At 54.2% G+C, this 19,729-nt stretch overlaps 1 protein-coding gene across 4 annotated transcripts; it reads right to left on the reverse strand.

The window, feature by feature from the left end:
• Positions 1–797: 797 nt before the first annotated feature.
• On the reverse strand, positions 798–19,702 carry DRC5 (dynein regulatory complex subunit 5). 4 transcript variants are annotated; one of them, XR_009604986.3, is made up of 6 exons: positions 18,211–18,700; positions 8,833–9,205; positions 7,292–7,860; positions 4,021–4,470; positions 1,790–2,143; positions 798–1,642 (listed from the first exon to the last, which is right to left on the reverse strand). XR_009604986.3 is itself a non-coding variant. In XM_060615645.3 (5 exons), the coding sequence occupies exons 2-5, from the start codon at positions 9,116–9,118 to the stop codon at positions 1,934–1,936; spliced, it is 1,515 nt and encodes a 504-aa protein (XP_060471628.3). In that variant the 5' UTR covers positions 9,119–9,205; positions 18,211–18,700; the 3' UTR covers positions 798–1,933. The 4 variants fall into 4 exon arrangements, 3 of the variants coding, with proteins under 3 accessions (XP_060471628.3, XP_060471625.3, XP_060471626.3); XM_060615645.3 differs by having other exon boundaries at positions 798–2,143; XM_060615642.3 differs by lacking the exons at positions 798–1,642; positions 1,790–2,143 and adding an exon at positions 2,156–2,754 and having other exon boundaries at positions 18,211–19,702.
• Positions 19,703–19,729: the final 27 nt, after the last annotated feature.

The following is a 19,729-nucleotide window of genomic DNA, read 5'->3' on the forward strand; positions in this document are numbered from 1 at the left end:
GGCTTGGGCAGGAGGGAACAGCTGTCCACTAGGTTTCCCTGGGCAGCAGGGGCCACCTGCCTGCCAGCACTGAACCTGCCTGGGCCCTGAGTCTGTGTTCCTCGGGGGCCTGGAGGTTGGAGCACCCCTCTTTGCTCTGAACAGACATCTGTGAGGTACACGTGGTGGGAGCTGTGGCCGCAGGCCCCAGTTCTTGGCACCTGGATGTCATACCCTTGGGCAGCCTGGCCACTTCTCGGCTCCAAGGAGGAAGGAACTCAGCTCCTTCTCCCTCAGGCCTGTTCCTGAGACAGAGCCTGAGCTGGGGGGGGGGGGGGCGCGGGGGGCACTATTATTATTTTTGCCTGTATTGACCATTTCTGCCTAGGTCTTCTTACGCAGACAGCCTCACCTCCCACACACGCACAGACTTAGAGAGAAGCCAATTCTTTGGTCTATTTTCTTGGTAGCTTTATTGATTGCCAGGGAAAACGAAAACCAGAAAATTAATTAATCTCTAAAATTAAACTTTACACTGAATGTTCTTGTTTCTCTAATTAGAACCTCTGCTAGCAGCTGTGGCTATGTACACACACACACACACACACACACACACACACACACACGCTCACACTCACACACACCCTCACATCTACACGTTTGCACTCCAGAACTGTCCGAGGGTGTCAGGCACAGACAGACTCTAGGTTGCCCAGACAGGCACACAAGTGCAGTCACTCCCAAGCCCCCTGTGGTGCTCGGCTTGGCGCCTGCTTGGTGGAAGGAGTCCCTGGAGCGCGCAGGCACCCCTAGGCTGTGGCTGCAGCCCATGGCCCACCCTTTGGAAAGACCACGAGGCTGGAGGCTCTGGGCCCCTCAGCGGGAGGAGGATGGGAGATGGGGGCTCAGCCTGACTCTCTCAGGTTCTCTGGTGGCCCTGTGGGTCGACATGACTCCTGTGGGCAGCCATGGAGTGTCGCAGACTCGTGGAGGGCACCCAGAAGGCTCCATACGTGCGCGGGGACAAGGGCTTGCGGGGTGGGCTGGGCGTGGCTAGGGAGAAGACAGGTCTCTGTCAATTGGGTGCATCACACTGTGGCCTTTCTGTCGTGGATTTCCAAGCGCAAAGATTGTACAAATCAAACTGGTGGATAATAAAGTTGCAGATGACTCACCGACTTCCCTCCCCAGTGTGGCACCTCCAGCAGAAGCTCGCAGGGGAGGCAGGGAGTCTGAGCCCCTCCTGTCACCTCTGTTTCCCCCTTCCGAGGTGTGTGTGTGTGGGGGGTAGTATTAGTGGATGGCATGGCCTGTAGAATGGGATCACTTTGGCAGGTCGAGTAGTAGGGAGGTGGCATCTGCAGGGGTGAGGGTGGAAGAGCCAGGCAAAGCTCTGTGGTGGCCAGAGGAGAGAGACAATATAATGTGTGTGTGTGTGTGTGTGTGTGTGTGTGTGTGTGTGTGTGTGAGAGAGAGAGAGAGAGAAAGAGAGAGAGAGAGAGAGAGTACGCGTGCATACTTGGACATGTTTGAAGGTCAAGAAGTCAAGGATCTGTTCAATAGAGAAGAAAATGGTCGGGAGAAGGGTCGGGGAGACGGGCGACCTCCATGGGACAGGCTGGGCTGGCACAGGCCTTCAGAGTCCTCTCTGCCTTCCCTAATCCTGGAAGAAGTCGGTCATTTCAGGGCGTCTGGTAATATCCTCTCCCTGGGTATAGGGGATGGGTCCCACTTCATACCCCTTCGCTCCCCCTATCCCAGACCCCTCCTCTTCCTCACATCTTTATCCAAATGACCCTCGATCACTCACCCTAAGGATATCCGTGCTCTCCCCCTTTCTCCTCCCTCTAGACCAGCGTGGCACTCTACAGCAGGCACGGCAGAGGCATGAAATGAAGGATGGGACTGGGGCAGTGACCCAGCTCCAGCCACTGCCCCAGCCCTGTCCCCCATCTTATCCTGCAGGGTTCTCAGGGCCCTTGGCCGTGATTGGTGACATGAAGCAGCTGGGATTCGGGGCCCGCTGGCGGGCTGCTTCCCGGTTGGCACAGAGAGCCTGGCCAATGAGGTACTCGCTCTCCTGGGCTACATCTGACAGGCGCAAGTCAAACTCCAGGAGGGTCCTGTTGTCTGACATGCCTTCCAGGAGCTGCTTCCCGCCATCCTGAGAGAGGAGTACAGGGAAAGGGTCATTTCATGTTACTACCCAGGATCACACACACGCACACACACCTACACACTCTATATAAAGATGTGACGAGTGGTGCCTGGGTGGTGCAGTCGGGTAAGCGTCCGACTCTTGATCTCGGCCCAGGTCACGATCTCACAGTGCATGAGTTCGAGCCCCGCATCAGGCTCTGTGCTGATGGTGCCGAGCCTGCTTGGGATTCTGTCTCTCCCTCTTGCTGCCCCTCCCCTGCTTGTGCTCTCTTTCTCTCAAAATAAATAAACTAAAAAAAAAAAAAATTAAAAAAACAAAAAAAGATGTGACTAGGATAAGAGTTTCACAAAACAATGGTTAACCTATTTGTGCACCACATTACTGTGTTCGGTCCTAGGTTATCCTACCCTATTCCATTCTCTTCCATAAGAAAAAATGGTGCTCAAGACATAGTAAATTGATTTTTCAACCCTAATGGTTTGAAAAACATCGCTCTGTGGCAATGATGGTAATTCCGTTCCCCTGGTCCAGCCATGGGTATGTGAGACAGATCTGGCTGATGACATGTGAGGAGGAAGTTTGGAGGGAGTGGCTTCTGGAAGGTTCTTCTCGCTCTGAAAAAGGAACAAGAGGGGTGCTCTCCCTTTTTCTGTCTCTGAGCATGATGCTTTGTGAGGTGCAGCAGCCATCCTGGGACCATGAGAGAAGCACCTGACAGGACACGGCCATGTGGCCAGGATGGGCAGAGCAGACAATGGCACTAAGCCAGTGAATTTACCAACTCCAGAACCCCCTACCCTGGGGCTTCTGATTATGGGACATAAAGTTCCTCTTGTTTGTTTGTTTGTTTTTCAGTTTATTTATTTATTTTGAGAGAGAGGGCAAGCAGGGGAGGGGCAGAGAGAGAGGGAGGGGGAGAGAGAGAGAGAGAGAGTGAGTATCCCAAGCAAGCCCCACACTGTCAGCCCAGAGTCTGATGCGGGGCTTGAACTCACAAACCATGAGATCATGACCTGAGCTGAAACCAAGAGCCAGACGCTTAACCGACTGAGCCACCCAGTCTCCCCCAACAGTCCTCTTGTTTAAGCCACTTCCTGGTTCAGCTTTCTATTACTTGTAGCCAAAAGCACCCCATCTGGAAACAGTGCGTGTGTGAACAAGGCTTTTCTGGAGAGGTTTGGTAGAGGTCTTTTATGTGAAAGACTTCTATGGTTGTGACCCAGTAGTGTGTTGCAAAGTCAATTTAATGGGTTACGGGCGCATTTTTAGAAAATGAGGCAGAATAGGGGCGCCTAGGTGGCTCAGTCGGTTAAGTGTCCGACTTCAACCCAGGTCATGATCTCACGGTTTTTGGGTTCGAGCCCCGGGTCAGGCTCAGTGCTGACAGCTCAGAGCCTGGAGCCTGCTTCGGATTCTGTGTCTCCCCCTCTCTCTGCCCCTCCCTCACTCATACTCTGTGCCTCAAAAATAAATAAACGTTAAAAAAAATTAAAAAAAAAAAAAGGACACTGAAGGACATCAGTGCCTAGCATAGGATAAAACCCTGAGTAATAGTAACAGCTAGCAATACTGATGTCCTAGCCAGGGCTTTGCAATGTTACCTGCTTTACAAGGATAACTCATTTACTCCTCCCAGCAACAACACTTCGTAGATACAATTATTATCCCGATTTTACAGATGAGGACATGGAGGCCCCAAAAGGTGAAGTAATTTAGCCCAGTGAATGGCAGAGCTGGGATTAGAACCAAGGGAAGTCTGTGGTCTTAGCAACTATCCCGGAAGCATCCCGAGGCAGTCAGAGGCCACACCCAGGCCCCCCCCCCCCCAGGCCCCAGGGCCTCTCCTGGGCCCCCCGCCTGCCCGAGAAGGTGCAGCTTACCAGCCCGATGTGGTTGCAGGACAGGTTGATGCTGGTGAGCGTGGTGTTGACGGCGAGCACCTGGGAGAGGAGGGTGGCGGTGGGCTCAGACAGTTCATTGCCACCGAGGTGCAGTGTTGTGAGGCACCTGTTGGTCTGCAAGGCGTGCGCGAGCGCCTGGCCGCCCTCATCCTCAATGCAGTTGAGGCGCAGGTTGAGGGAAATGAGGTTGGTGTTGTGTGCTAGGGTGTGAGCCAGCGACTGGGCACCAAGCGCGCGCACCTGGTTGTTGGCCAGGTTGAGCACTCGCAAACGGCTGTGGCTCAGCAGCTTGGCCGCGGCACGCGCGCCCCGGTCCCCAACGAGGTTGTGGGACAGGTCCAGCTCCTCGAGGGCCGGGTGATCCAGGAGGCTGCGAATGAGGATGCGTGCCTTGTCGTCATCCACCTTGCTCCGGGTCAGCCTGAAGATCTGTGGGCAGGTAGAGGGCACGCAGCAGCTGGCAGTTAGGGATAATCTGCCTGCCTGCCTGCCTGTCTGCTTACCTACCTTCTGTGGGTAGAGGAGGGGGCCACAGGGAGGCCTGAAGTTCCGCCCACCTGATGTTGGCCCCCTGACTGGCTCCTGGGCAGGGCAGGCCTCCCCCGCATGGCAGAGCAATGCAGAATGGGTGGCAGTCAGTAGCAAAAAAGCCGACCATTTATGGAGAAATCACCATGTGCTGTGCATGCTGGTAGAGCGTATCGTGACCATCACCTCTAACCCTCAACATCCCAGTCTGGTAGCATGAGTTCTTTCCACGTTACAGATAGAAAACGAAAGGGGTGCCTGGGTGGCTCCGTTGATTAAGCGTCCGACTTCAGCTCCGGTCATGATCTCACGGTTCGTGAGTTCGAGCCCCGTGTCGGGCTCTGTGCTGACAGCTCGGAGTCTTGAGCCTGCTTCGGATTCTGTGTCTCCCTCTCTCTTGGCCCCTCCCCCACTCACACTGTGTCTCACTCTCTCTCTCTCAAAAATAAATAAACATTTAAAAAAATAGTTAAAAAAAAAAAAAAGAAAATGATAGCTTAGGGTGGATGCGTCATTTGCCCAGAACCACGCAGTGATCAAGCCCCAGAGGCAGGTTTGAATCCAGGTCTGTTTGATGTCCCAGCCCCTCGCCGTGCCCGCTTCAGCTGGCTAAGATCTACCATGGCAAGGAGAGGAACTCTTGGAAGGAGGTGCCAGGGTAAGAACCGGGGTGAGAGACGGGAAATGGGGGAATGGAAGGAAAAGATGAAAGAAAGAGGTTGGACTGGCATGAGAATACTGGAGATGGGGGCCCTAACCCTTCCCTTCTCACCAGTCCCTCCCGCCCCTCCCTCTTCCTTGAGGCCTCTTCACGCTCTCCCCATCCTTCAGTCCTCAGCGTTCCCTCCATCCCTCTCAGCCAGCTTAGAGCCTCTTGTCCCTCTCGTCATTTCCTGGCACCTATCTGGCAAAGCTCCAACCGTGGAGCAACCCCACTCTCTAGTTTCTGCCTACCTGTGCCCGAGCAGCTGCCAAGATGGAAATGTCACATGACCGGACTGATTCGTATCGCTGGAGCCACCAGTCGACCCTCTGTGCCGTGTGCCAATTCAGCCCTGTTTCTCTGGACAACACACTCTCTCGTACTCTCTAAAAACGATGTCAACCTTCTCCAGCCTCCTCACCCTTCAGGGGGCCACTCTACAGGTAAGTCTCCCCCTGCCTCCCCAGCCATTGAATGGGAGCCCATCGCTTTCCTAATACCAAACACAAATCCACTGCTACCCACCATATCCACTCTCTCCTCTGCCCAGAGCCAACCGTCCCACTCGGTCCTCGACTCCACTCGTCTTGCCTTCTCAGGAACCTTCCTTGGTCAATGAACCTGTGGCTTTCTCAACTGCTTTCTTGCTATTGGATGGAGCTTTACGTTGGAGTTATTTATTTATTTATTTATTTATTTATTTATTTATTTATTTTGAGAGAACGAGTTGGGGAGGGGCAGAGAGAGAGAGAGAGAGAGTGAGAGTCTCCACTAGGCTCCACGCTCAGCACAGAAGCCGATGCGGGGCTCGATCTCACAAATGATGAGATCATGACCTAAGCTGAAATCAACAGTCAGACACTTAACGGACTGAGCCACCCAGGTGCCCCCACATTGGTTTCATTTTATTTTATTTTATTTTATTTTATTTTATTTTATTTTAGAAATTCTTTGTTTTTTAATTTTTTAAAAATGTTTATTCATTATTTTTGAGAGAGAGAGAGCGCACAGGGGAGGGGCAGAGAGAGAGGAAGACGCAGAATCCGAAGCAGGTTCCAGGCTCTGAGCTGTCAGCACAGAGTCCGAGGTGGGTGGGACTTGAACTCACGGAGTGTGAGATCATGACCTGAGCTGAAATCAGACGCCCAACCGACTGAGCCACCCAGGCGCCTCCCCCACCCCCCACATTGGTTTTAAATGCAAGCAAGTTTCTTTTTAGGAAAACTCAAAGCTTTCATCTATTACCAATTTCCCCTTCACCCCCTTCACAGCCAAGTTCTTGAAAAAGCTGATCACAGCCATCCGGTTTCCTCACTTCCCACTCTCTCTGTAAGTCACTCCGATCTGGCCCCTGTTCCTAGCACTCCACTGACAGTTCCAGCTCTGTGACCTCCGAGTTTGCTAAATCTGGTCCATATCGTCATCCCCGCCCCCCATTGCTGCCTGCCCCTTTTCTTGACACACACCCCTCCCTTGTCTCTGCGACTCAAGGCCACGTCCCCCTTTCCCTCTTTCTCTGACTTTTTGGCAGGCTTTCCCTCTTGCGACCAGAATATTTGGGACCTACTTTACTAAAAAATTATTCGTTGTGTATTTGAATTTCAAATTTAACTAGGTGTCCCGTATTTTTATTTGCTAAACCTAGCGATCCTCTCCTAGTTGTAATTGTATGTTTACGTGATTGCTGATTAGAGCCCTTTATCCCACCAGACTGTTGGCTCCAGAGGGCACAAATGCATAATTTTGCTCACTGTCGAATCTTTAGCACCTAGGACAGGGCCTGGGGTGCAGCTGTTCCCCGGATGAATAAATGGCCAGTGAGCTGGGAGGACTGTGCCTTGCTCATCTCTGCATCCGCAGAACGCAGCTTGGTGCAGGTGCATAAAAGGACACTTGGTCGGCGAATGAGAAGGAAATGGGAGGGGGGAGATGGCGATGGGGGAGGAGGAGGAACACGGGGAGAGGAGAGGGAATCCAAGAGGCGCAGAGAATGGGAGGTGGAGGAAGGCCCGGAGGTACCTTGAGGGTGTGGCATGCCTTGATGGTGGCCGCCAGGGAGTGGCAGTCGCGATAGGTGAAGAGGAAGAGGTTCCACTCGAAGTTCATGCCGCAGTCCTTGACCCCGTACACCAGGTCCAGCTCCTCCAGGTGGCTCAGGCCGGCCACCAGGTCTTCCAGTTGGTAGTGGTCAGTGGCGGGCTCCTCCACCTCTGCCTCGCTGCCGGAGTCGGACAGTTCCCCGCTCCGGGGTCGGGGCGGGAGCTTCATGGGCGGAAGGAACTGATCCACACGGAGCCTGCGCACATAGTTCCTGCAGAGCGGCAGCAGGTCGAGGATCAGCGCGGGGTCCGTGGTGCTGGGGATGAAGTGCTTTAGCAGGTTCTCCAGGTGCCGCTCGAAGAACATGCGCTTCCAGCTGCCGCCGTGCTTGGCCACGTGGCACACGGGCCAGCGCTGCGTGCAGCAGCGGCGCCAGTAGCTCTCGTCGTCGATCAGGTTGGCGGTCACAGCCAGCGGCAGGTCGGGTGACAAGTGGTCCAGGACCTTCTGCTTGTGCTCCGGAAGCAGCTGCTTCAGGATAGGGTTGTCTTTGGGGACAGGAAGGAAAGCAGGAGTCACCGTGCGGGGGACGCCACCGCACGGTGCCCTGGGGCTGGGCCTACCTGGGGGCCCTGAAGAAACGGAAGACCCTCCCCGGCCCTCGGGGAGCCCCAGTCTGAGAAGGGAGACAGCCTTTACTGTCAGGGATGCCCAGTCTGAGGGAGGAGACACAGCCCTTGACTTTGGGGTGTTCCCTGCCTGAGCCTGGATGTCTTAGTATCTGGTTTCTGGGAGCCCCTAGTCTGAGCCAGAATCTCAGGACTGGCCCTCAATGATCACCTAGTCTGACGGAGGAGATAATCCTGAGTTCAGAGACTCCAAAATGATTGGATTCGTTCATTTCAAAACAAAAAACTTTTTGAGCATGTCTTGTGCACCAGACGCTGTTCTAAGTGCTGAGGATACAAGAGTGAACAGAACAGAGGAAGCTACTCCCTCTTAGGAGAGGAGGCAGACAATAAAAGAGTCCAGCGAAAATATTGTATGTAGGTCAGGTGGCCATAGGTGCTGTAGATAGAATGACGGCCCTGTCCTCGGAGGGCTCCCCATCCAGTAGGGGAGGCTGGCAACTCATCTTTAAAAAGGATGAACATTTACAGAGCATAGAGTACAGAACAAAGAACCTATACACGCTGTGGAAGGAGAGTGTGGAGGATAGTCAACCAGGGAGGGCTTTCTGGAGGAGGAGTTCAGTAGATATGGTTCGGGCTGGGTTTTGCTGGAGAGAGTGGGAAAGGCGAGGAGACGGCATAGACACGGAGGGCACAGTGCGGGTGGGAATCTGGTCGCTCTGGCCCTGGGAAGGAAGGGCAATGTTGAGTGGGGGATGAGGACATGGTGTGGGAGGGCAGGGGCTGCCCCAGGCCCCAGCCGCTCAGGCCTCGCCTCCAGGAGGTCCCCACCCACCCCTCCCCGCTCGGAGCCTTTCCCTCCCCGCCCAACTGCAGGGACAGACTCACTCTGGAAGTTCTTGACAATGTGCTGAATGCAGAGCTCTGTGAGGAGGGGCACGATGGCCAGCGACCACTCAGGATCCTCAGCGATGATCCTGCGCATGCGACCTCCACTGGCCCCAGTACTCCAGCCCTTGGACTTGCTACGGGGTGGGATGATGGAGGGCCTTGAGGGCTGTGGGCCTGTGCTGGAGGTCTGACCTGCAGTGGAGGACTTGTCCTGGGTGGAGGTGGAGAACCGGCTGAGGGCCGACGAGGTCGGTGTGGCTACAGTTGCCTGCATGCTCTGCATTGGCAGCGTAGGCGCGGGTGGCCCCTTGGTGATGGCCTTGTGACGGGGAGGCTCTTAGACCGACAGGCCCTCGAAGCCCATGGGAACCTGGAGGGAGGGGAGGGGTAGAGGTGTTAACTCTGGAGGACCTCGGTGGGCATTTCGCAAGAGAGCAGCACAGAGTGGTTCTTAAGGGCCCATCTCTGGAGTAGAGCAGAACCAGGCACAAATCCCGCCGACTAGCTATGTGGCTCTGGGCGAGTGACCGAATCTCATAGTCTCATGTGGCTCCTCTATGAAGTGAGGATAACAGTTACCGGGAAGAGGAGGGGGAGAAGTGAATAAAATAATGCGTCCAAAGAGGCATAGTATCCTGTAGCTCTGGAGCAAGGAGCAGGCCCTCATTGTGGATAATAATACCTACACAACAATTGTAAGCAATTGATATATGTTGGACACTTTTTTTAAAAAGTTCTTTAGGCATCTTAACTCATTTAATCCTCACAAAAGCCTTTTGGGGATAGGCACTCATATTTTTCCTGTGTTTTCTGCTGTGAACCTGAAACAGAGAGGTTCATTGACTTGCCCCATGTCACACAGCTTATAAATAACAAGGGTGGATTTCAACTCAGTCTATCAAGTTCGTACTTAAAAAAATTTTGTTTTAATTTATTTTTGAGAGAGTGCAAGTGGGGGGGGGGTTGCGTAGAGAGAGGGAGACAGAGGATCTGAAGAGGGCTCTGCACTGATAGCAGCAAGCCTGATGTGGGGCTCGAACTCACAAACCATGAAATCATGACCTGAGCCAAAGTCAGACGCTCAGTCGACTGAGCCACCCAGGGGCCTCCATACCCTTTTTTTTCCCCTAAGATTTTATTTTAAGTAATCTCTACACCCAACGTGGGGCTCAAACTCATAACCCCGAGATCAAGAGTTGCATGTTCTACCAATGGAGCCAACCGAGCACCCCTCAAGTTCATACTCTTAACCCTACATTGTACTGTCCGTCTGAGGGTGAGGGGTGGGGGTGTGTATTGCCAAAAGACCAAGGTATAATAAAGAACCATTTAGTTCAAAACAGCTCCGGGGCACCTGGGTGGCTCAGTTAAGCAACTGACTTCGGCTCAGGTCATGATCTCACGGTGCGTGGGTTCGAGCTCCATGTCAGGCTTTGTGCTGACAGCTCAGAGCCTGGAGCCTGCTTCAGATTCTGTGTCTCCCTTTCTCTCTGTTCCTCCCCTGCTCGTTCTCTGTCTCTGTCTCTCAAATAAACGTTAAGAAAAAAAATGAAAAAAAAAAAAAAAACACAGCTCCTGGGGTTAAGTATTTCACAGAAAAGCAACTGCCTGATCAGGGGGATGGGGTTGGGAATAGTACTGGCAAATAGAAATATAACGCAGGTCAAAATTCAAGTCACGTACAATATTTGCAATTTTCTAGCATCCTCGTTAAAAAAGTAAAGAGCGGCACCTGGGTGGCTCAGTCGGTTAAGCATCCGACTCTCAATTTCGGCTCAGGTCATGATCTCACGGTCATGAGTTGGAGCCTGGAGTCAGGCTCCATTCTAGCAGTGCAGAGCCTGCTTGGGGTTCTCGCTCTCCCTGTCTCTCTGCCCCTCTCTGTTCTCTCTCTCTCTCTCAAAAATAAATAAATAAACTTGTAAAAAGAAAGAGAAATGGGTGAAATTAATTTTATGTTTAACCCAATATGTCCGAAATCTTATCACTGAATATGTAATCAATATGACAATTATTTTTTTTAAAATTTTTTTAACGTTTATTTTTTATTTTTGAGACAGAGAGAGACAGAGCATGAATGGGGGAGGGTCAGAGAGAGGGGGAGACACAGAATCTGAAACAGGCTCCAGGCTCTGAGCGGTCAGCACAGAGCCCGACGCGGGGCTTGAACTCACGGACTGCGAGATCATGACCTGAGCTGAAGTCGGACGCTTAACCGACTGAGCCACCCAGGCGCCCCAATATGACAATTATTAATGAGATATTTTATATACATGTTTTTCATACTAAGCCTTCAAAATCTGATGGCTCAAGAGCCACACGTGGCTGCTGGCTACTGTCTTGGATAGTGTAGGCTGAGAGGAAGGAAGGGGGAACCAGACCCATGCTCTGTCCAGGGTGCCAGTACCTTGCCTGCTTCTTCTGCGAGGACTCTGGCTCCACACCCCACCCCCAACCTCCTGATCCAGTCTTCCTAGTTCTCCCAGCCTCCCGGCTTTCCAGACGGCAGCGGGGAAGGCGTGGGAGGCGAAAAGGCAGCTAAATCTGGGGCTGAAGACAGAAGACAGAGGATGGATCTGGGGCTGGGGACCCTCCTCCGCGTTTGTCCATTCCTGCCTCCTTGCTGCAGGTGGCCTCGCCCTGAGACTGCAGGCGGAAATGGGGCTGCTCGCACCTAGCTCCTCCTCCGGGCGGTTTCCCTTCAGATCTGCTCCCTGACTTGGGTGTACTGTGTTGTGGCCAGTGGGAAGGAACACTCTGAACCAGCAAAGGTGTCCTTGACAGATGGAGGGGACCAGATGGTACTCCCCAGTCCACCAGGCATCTCAAGGAGGAGGAAGAGCCTGGCTGTGTGTGTGTGTGTGTGTGTGTGACAGAGAGAGAGAGAGAGAGAGAGAGAGAGAGAAAGACAGAGAGACAGAGAGACAGACAGAGACAGAGAAGGAGGCAAGGGGCAGCATAGGAAAGGTATCTTTGTATTTGTGAAATCCTTATGCAAATCAAATGCAAGTTCACAAACAGATTGTGTCCAGATCTGCGGAATAACCAGCTGGTGCATTTGACTAATAGCCCCTCAGAGGGTGTGGCTGGGAGGGGATGCTGCTTAGAGGTGCCAGATGACTTCGCATTTCTGGCTTTGCCAGTGACTTGCTGTGTGACCTTGGCCAACATACTTAACCTGAGTTTCCTTATCTGTAAAACAGGATAATGATATCTTCCTTATGCAGGCGGTTGTGGAGATTCCTCTGAGATAATATTTGAAAAGAGTACTTGGGGGGGTTGGCGTGTGGAGGATGAAGACACTATGGAGGGGGAGGGTCTTAGGCAGGGGACACAGGGGAACCCTGCCTCTCGAGCGCTGACCTGAGACGGTATCCTTGGATAAGGTCCTTCCCTATCTCCAGGGGAGAGGCGGAGGGCAAGGTGGCAGTGGTGGTGTTTGGGGCTGGAAAGGATAGAGGGGCCTGGCAGACAAGGAGACAAGAGACAACAGGCCAGCCCTGCTTCTGCCACCTCCACGTCTGGGCTCCTGGGGCTCCCTCCAAAAGTTCCCTCCAGAGTTCTGGCCTAAAACATTCCCGTATTCCCTTTGGTCCCAGATGCAATCCCAAGACACCCTGTGGGTCAGGCCCAAGAAAGCAGGATCCAGCTGGGCAGGGGGAGCCGGGGTTTCTGGCCGGTGTTGCCCCGGAGCCGACTCTCTAGGTATTTCTCACGACACTGCCGGCCTCACCATCCAGGTAGGCTGTTCCCTCTCCTTCCTTCTGGGAGGCCACATGTGGGGAAACCCCACCTGGGGCCGGGCTGGCGCTGGTTTCACTGCCTGGTGCCTTATTGCCTGAGGCCCTGACATTTCTTCCTGAGCCTGGTCCTCATCTTTCTTGCTGCTGTTTGGAGCCTGCAGCCACCTCTGGGCGTGACACTGTAGGACCCACCCCAGGGTGGGTTCCAGCGCCCTGAGCCACCTCTTCAGAAGGAAGAGGCAAAGCATCCTTCCATGTGCCCTAGGTACAGGGCTGGTATCAAAAAAGACCCCCTTTTGTCCTGTGATGTTTCCTAGAAACCTCCAAACCACCAGGGCTGGTGTCATTTGTAAGGCAAATGTTGAAGCCATTAACCTCATACAATAAGGTAGGAGGTGATCGTATTCACTTAATTGATTTTTGAAAAAGTAGATATTACAAAAATATTTGGGGGAAGCAAATGATGACTAGACACAGAGGATTCTTTCTTCTTCTTATTTTTTTTCTAGAGAGAGGAAGTGCACAAGCGGGGGAGAGGGGCAGCGGGGGAGAGAGAGAGAGAGAGAGAGAGAGAGAGAGAGAGAATCTTGAGCTCCATGCTTAGCATGAGGCTCAATCCTACGACCCTGGGATCATGACCTGAGCCAAAATAAGAGTCAGATGCTCTACTCACTGAGCCACCCAGGCGCCCCTTTTCTTATTGAAGAAGTTTTCGTTTCAATTCCGGTTAATTAACACACAGTGTAATATTAGCTTCAGGTACCCGCTGTGGCGATGGGACATTTCCATACCGCACCCTGTGCTCATCACAGCCAGTGCACGCCTGGCTCCCCATCGCCTGTGTAAACCGTCCACCTCCCCTCTGGTAACCATCCTATATTAGCGAACTGGAATTTAGATACAAACTTAAAAAAAAAAAAAAAAAAAAAAAGATGACACAAAGCAGGGATCCTCCCTGGCAGGCGGTACACCTGACCCCTGCCCTTCTCCCCCACTGTGAGGCCGCCACTCTCTCAGCTCCCCTCCCGCCTCTCTGATCATTCTCGAGGTCTCCATTGCAGACTCCCTTCACTCTACCCACCTCCCTGCGACCCTGCGTGGCTCCTATGGATGGTTGCAACTCTTACCTTTCCTCTGAGTTCCAGACTCAGGCCTACCAGCTGCCTCTCACCTCCCCCCAACTGAGTCTGCACCCAGAGAACTCAGAGCCTCCCCCAAGCCTCTCCTTCCCCTGGCTCCCTGCCTGGCCAGGGGCGCCGCCCCTCCATGTCTGGTTACTGTTGGCGCCCTCCGGTTCTACCTCCCACCCCCGCGGCCCTCCCCTCCCTGAATGCTGTTGCTTTAGCTCCGGGCCTCCCTGCCTGCCTGGATCCCGGTGGTAACTGCCCAGCACCGGGGGTGGCAGCCAGCGCGGTCCTCGCCACTAGCCTTCCCACAGCTGCCGCCGCCACTCGCTGGCCACTCCCCACTGGCCACAGCCCGGCTTCCTCAGCTCAGTGGAGAAGGCCCTCCGTGACCAGGAATGTTGTTGGAAATAAGCTCGCTTTGCCTCTGGAGCTCTGCAGGCTAGTTCACGCTGCCCAGCCTTTGCTCCAGCGGTTCTCTCTCTGCCTGGAACGCCTTTCCCACTGTCTCAGCCTGGGGAACGGAGCGTCCTTGATCTTTGAAGCCTGAGTTTCCCTACCACTTCCTTTCTGAAGCCTTCCATCCTTTCCGGTCCCCACCCCCCAAGTACCCTCTCCCTCTATCAGACCTTGTGCTGGTGTCATTTCAGTGGCCTGATTGATCACCCTCTCCCCACACCCACGCTAGACTGTGAGCTCCTTGAGGTGCAGGGACAGTTCTGGCCTCCTTTTTCTCCCTAATCCCTGGCCCGTGTTGGGTCTGCTCTACAGGAGGTAGCTGGTGTTCTGAGCTGCCCCACCCCCTTCTGAGAACAGATCCTGGCCAATAGGAGTGCCCCATATTGGCCAGGGTGATTGGCTCAGGGGTGGCCACCTGATGCAAGCCAATCAGAGTCCTTCTTGGGATTTGTTGGAGCAGCGGAGGTAGACCAAGGACGCATGTCCTTGAAGGCTACTGATCCCCCGCTGCTGGAGGCTATTCGCCTTCACGTGGAAACCCGCCTGCTGCAGGAGGGGATGAAGCCTGGGAGAGACCAGCAGGAATGAGAGGTGGACAGAGCACCCGGTACCTTCAGTCCCCAGTCTGAGGCCCCGAGGCTCCCAGAACTGCACTTCCTCTGGTTCTGAGACCTCTTTGGCAGCCTTTCTAACAGGTCCCTTTTGCTAAAGCTGAGTTCGGTTTCTGCCCCTTTGTGACCAAAGGGTCCCAACCATTTGGGTCGGCTCACAATTTGGTGAATGAGATGGAAAGAAATCCTAAATCAGGAGATGAAACGGTTCGATGGGGTGTCTGAGAATCAGGGCCAGAGGCCCCAGGTTTATTATACACAGGGCTCAGCATCTAACTCCTGGGGCCTCTTCCTATCCTGACCACCCCTGGCCTCCAGCCTCACCTCTCATCTCTCCAGGCATCAGCAACTTGACCTACTTATCAATCCCCCACATCTCAGTGTGAACGAGTTTCAGATCCAAAATGCCAAGTTAGGAAGGTGGGCAAGGAGGGCACACCACTGAGCGGGGGGAAGGTGGGGAGGGGCCCACAGGAGAGTAAGTCAGGGGACCTGAGGCAAGTCTACCTACCTCAGTGGGTGACCTTAGTCTGGCCTAGGCATCACCAGTCTGCAGCTGCGGGTATCTTTCCTGGAAGCCCTGGGGGGTCGATAGACACCCATTAGCTAGGGGCCCAGGGGTATCCTGACAGCTCCCAAGGGCCCAAGAAGGGCAGCCCCAGAAGTGGCAGTCACTTTCCTTTCTGGAGCTTTGTCCCCCTAGGGAGAATCCCAGAGTTTGAAGACTGGAAGCATGTTTAAGAGTCTGATCCTTCTCCGGGGCAAGAATCTTTTCTGACATTCCAGAGAGAAGGTTGGGGCGAGGGGGTGATCACCTCTTGTGCCACCACCTGGTGTCCCTATCTAAGGCACACCTTATGCTCGACTGGGGAAAGTGGGAACATGTCCAGTGACCTTTCATCTCCTGGCACCTGTCTTACAGGCCTGTTGGGCTGTTTTGCCAGCATCACCCTAACCCAACACAGAACCACAGTCCCTGCAGAAAGGCCAATCCTCTTCCAACCACGTCCCCACCCTGTGTCCTTACTATCAGGGTCCAGGGTCCTGAAATCCCATTCAGGCCAGAATCAGAGGGTTAGGTGTTAGGGTCCGCCCTCTATGCGCCCAAGCACAAGCAACATAAAGGGACGACATGCTCCGGCTTGGCCAGCTTATCCTCATTTTTGATGGCTTGCGCCTGGTGGACAATGTTCTGGGAACTATATCCTTGCCTACACACAGCTATGATTTATTGAGTTTGGGCCTCTCAAAGCTCTCCCAGCAGGAAGCAGCTGGCTAAGGACTCGGGCATTACGTTACCTTAGGGCCAATCTCCATTCTGCCCCCTAGCATCTGTGAGACCTTGGGCAAGTCATTTCACCCCACTAAGCCCCCTATTTCTTTATCTGTAAAATGGGGATGGTAATTAATGGGATCCACTTCCTAGGATTATCCAGAAGATTAAAGGAGCTAATGTGGGTGACACATTTCATGTCATGCTGGGCCCAGAGCCAGCATTCAAAATATGTGTTAGATGCCTTGCCTACATATATTTATTAGGTCTTTAAATTTAGGGGCACCTGGGTGGCTCAGTTGGTTAAACGTTCGACTTTTGGTTTAGGCTCAGGTCATGATCTCACGGTTTGTGAGACAGAGCCCCACGTCGGGCTCTGTGCTGACAGTGCAGCCCCGATTATCTCTCTCTCCCTCTCTCTCTGCCCCTCCCTTGCTCATGCTCTCTCTCTCTCAAAATAAATGAACGTAAAAAGCAAATCTTCAAATTTACTATTGAGGATTATTATTGTTATTACGACACTATTATCTCCTTGCACAAATGAGGACACAGGCTTGTAAAGTGTAAGTAACCTGCGAAGTGTCTCGGAGCTAGTAAGTGGAGATGCTAAGATCTGAGCTGCTCTCCGTCCAAAGCCGTCTGTCACTTCTAGGCACAAAAGCACAGACCAACAATGGTCCTTCCTAAGGACTTAGGTTCCTTCCTAAGTCTCCCAGACTCGGTTGTTCACAGCGCTTTTCCAGCGGGCCTCCCGCTTTCTCCAGCTCATGATCTCTTGTCATGTCACCAGCGTGAAGCCCGGGGTCACCATTTGGATGCTGGCCTAAACAGTCCAGGCTCCCTCACCTCCTAAATCACTGCCAGACACGGGGCCCTTCCACAGACCTGGGCCATCGCCTGTGGCCTTCAGCACGAGGCCTTCTGGGGACCCCAGAAGATCCCGCGGAGCTCTGCTCTCCTGCCCCATGGCTCCTGCAGGGCCCTTGTCACAGACCTAGGTAGGATTCAGAGTCTGAGACTCCGGCATGTTTCCTCCTCAGAGGTCTCAGACCTTCTCCATTCTTCTCAAGTCCCCAGTTAAATATAATCACCATGGGCAGAGGCTTCTTCCCGTTGCCCAAATGGGAAAGTTGAAGAGGTTGGGGGGGAGCTCTTACCCCTTCCTGCTCATCACATCCCCGGTCCTTGTTCTCACCTACTTTCCTCTTGACTGAGGCACCAAGCACCTCTATGCCCAGGGACACAACCCTCTGGGCTGGCTTGGCCTGATGGGCTACACCCCGCCCCCTCCAGCCGCCTCCCCCACCGTGCTTCGACCTTCTTGGCTAGCTTCTCCTTCACCTTAGGATCCCCAGGGAGAACCCTCCCCTGGCACCTATCCTCAGGCCCTGAATGGGCCCTTTGTCTTATTCCCCGATGTCTTTTGTGCCCCTGTTTGATCACTCCCAAATTCCCACTTGGGAATTTCCAGTCTGTGAAACCACGAAAGAGGGACAACAGTTTCTCTGACAGAGCCCAGCTCGGCATGCTTGGTGTTGGCTCCAGTGAGACAGCACACTGTTCACATCCCCGGGTCTGGCCCTCCTCCCAACTCCTGACCACTTGGTCTGTGGTCTTAAAAAGGACTCCAGAGTATTCGCTCCCCACCCCTCACTCCTGCCTGGGGCTCAGACACCCCAGCAGGGAAGCTTAGCTCCAAAGGCCAGCAAGTCCCTCCCCCAACCTGCCTGGGGTGCAGAGGCCCTGGTAGCTCCTTGGTAACCAAGGGAAACCAGCCATGCTGTGGGAGGGAGGGAGGGAGGTGCCGAAGTTTCTGGACCTGCAGGAGGGACTGCAATCAGCAGGAGCTGGGATGGGGGTCAACCTTTCTGAGACGACTGCGGCCTGGAGCTCAGGACTGCTCTCCTCCACCGCCTGCCCGATGCCCCACTTTCCCCTTCCTCCTTCTCGCGGTGCCCCACCCCCACCCCCGCACCCCCTTACTCGCAGACCGTGACTGTAGCGGAGAGGGCAAGGGTCAGGCTTCAAATGGGTGGGGAGCTTCCTGCGGGTACAGACCCGCCCGGAGTCAAGCCAACCTCAGCTGGGTGGGAGTGGGGGTTGGCTTGAGAGTTCAGCCCCATAAGGGAGACCCGGGGTTGAGCGTCCTCTCTTCTGGGGCTCACCTCACCCACTCTCGGTGCCCGGGTGCTCGCTTCCCTGCAGGCCCCCCGCGCGGCCGGCGCCGGTCGTTAGGGACGCCCCGCGTCGCCAGGGGGCGGGTCCGAGGGCTGGTGCGCATGTGCGCGAGAACACCCTCCTGCGCGCCGAGTCTCGGCGGTGCACAGTGGGTAGTGGGCGCTCTGGCCGTGGGGCGTGCTCTGTGGACCTGGGGGACATGTTTAGGAATAGGTGGGCTTTTCTTGGGGGGAAGATGAGGCGTGCGGGCCGGGGCGGGGCTCCTGAACCGTAGTACTGTTCCTTCTTGGTACCTTTTGTGTGGAAATAGGGGTGCGGGGTGGCGAGTGGAAAGACAGTTCGGGAAACGCATCAGCGGTCTCTTCTGGAAGATGTGGAGGTGGAAGGGCGCCAGCAGGGGTTACTGGAAGGCACCAGACAGTAAGGTTCCAGGTCTCCACAGCGCTCCTTCACGCAGCCCTAAACTTTATATCGCCACCCCGCCCCCTCTCCCCGCCCCCCCAGCCCTGGGTGACAGGATGTGGTGCTTCTGATGGGCAGGAATGACCAACTTCAGGGGACTGGCTAGTAAGAAAAACTGTCCTTCAGGAGGGGAGAGGCAACCAGGACGGTGGGAAGTTTCACACGGAGGTGGCTTAGCTTTGACTTTCAGGTGTCGCGATTCCTAGTGTGTTACCATGGGTAAGTTAACATCTTAGAAGCTCAGTTAATCCATCATAAAACCGTGCCATGACTCCCTCACCCTGATGTGCACGCGTAGACAGCCGGGCCTTCAGTGAGCACCGCCGAAGGGTGGCTACGAGATGCGGAGGTAAAGCTTTGCCACTCCGCAGGGCTGAAAGCGGTCAGGGCTCAGCGGAATCCCGGAATCCCGGGCAGGAACCGGTCCTTTGCAAGCCCTCTCACCAGGGCCGCAATTAGAATGAGAGATCATGCAGGAAGCAGCGCTCTGCGCTAATAATTTTAACTAAATGGCCCTAGAACTCAGTCACCAGGGAGCCTTTGACTTGAAGATGGGCCCCCTGAGGTCCTTTCCTTCATCCAGCAGCAGAGATTTGGTAACAGAGGTAGAACTCTGGCTTGGCCCTGAGTGGATTCATTCTGTTAGGGAAGCAGGGCTTCCTCCTGCTCTGAGCGACCGGTTCTCAGCTTCAGCTCAGGCTCAGGGGCAGGTGCTCTGGCCCCTTCTCTCTACAGACCCCATCACTTGCCACTCTCCCAGCTCATGGTGCCTGCTCAGCTCCCCCTCAGGGCCCCTGAACTGGCTGAAGTCCTCAGCCTGGAGCGCTCTTCCCTCAGAGACCCTCGTGGCTCATACCCTCCCCTCAGATGCCACCTCCGGGGGAAACAGCAGTCACCCCCACCCTCCTGATCCCTGTCCCGCTTTCTCTGCAGACCTCATCACTGCCTTACATCCTCTTCCTTCTCTTTATCGTGTTATCTCGCTACTAGACGGAAGCTCTGCAAGTGCAGGAAGTTGTCCCTTTGGCTCTCACCACATTCTTA

Source organism: Panthera onca, chromosome B2 (genome assembly GCF_046562875.1).
Source record: "Panthera onca isolate mPanOnc1 chromosome B2, mPanOnc1 haplotype 2, whole genome shotgun sequence".
NCBI lineage: Eukaryota > Metazoa > Chordata > Mammalia > Carnivora > Felidae > Panthera > Panthera onca.

Coding starts and splice junctions, on each gene's coding strand:
- DRC5 (XM_060615642.3), bottom strand. CDS start 9,118: ATGCAGAGCATGCAGGCAACTGTAGCCACACCGACCTCGTCGGCCCTC. Junction 7,861..8,832: donor CATTGTCAAGAACTTCCAGA/GTGAGTCTGTCC, acceptor CTGTCCCCAAAG/ACAACCCTATCCTGAAGCAG. Junction 2,755..4,020: donor CCTGCAACCACATCGGGCTG/GTAAGCTGCACC, acceptor TTCCTTTTTCAG/AGCGAGAAGAACCTTCCAGA.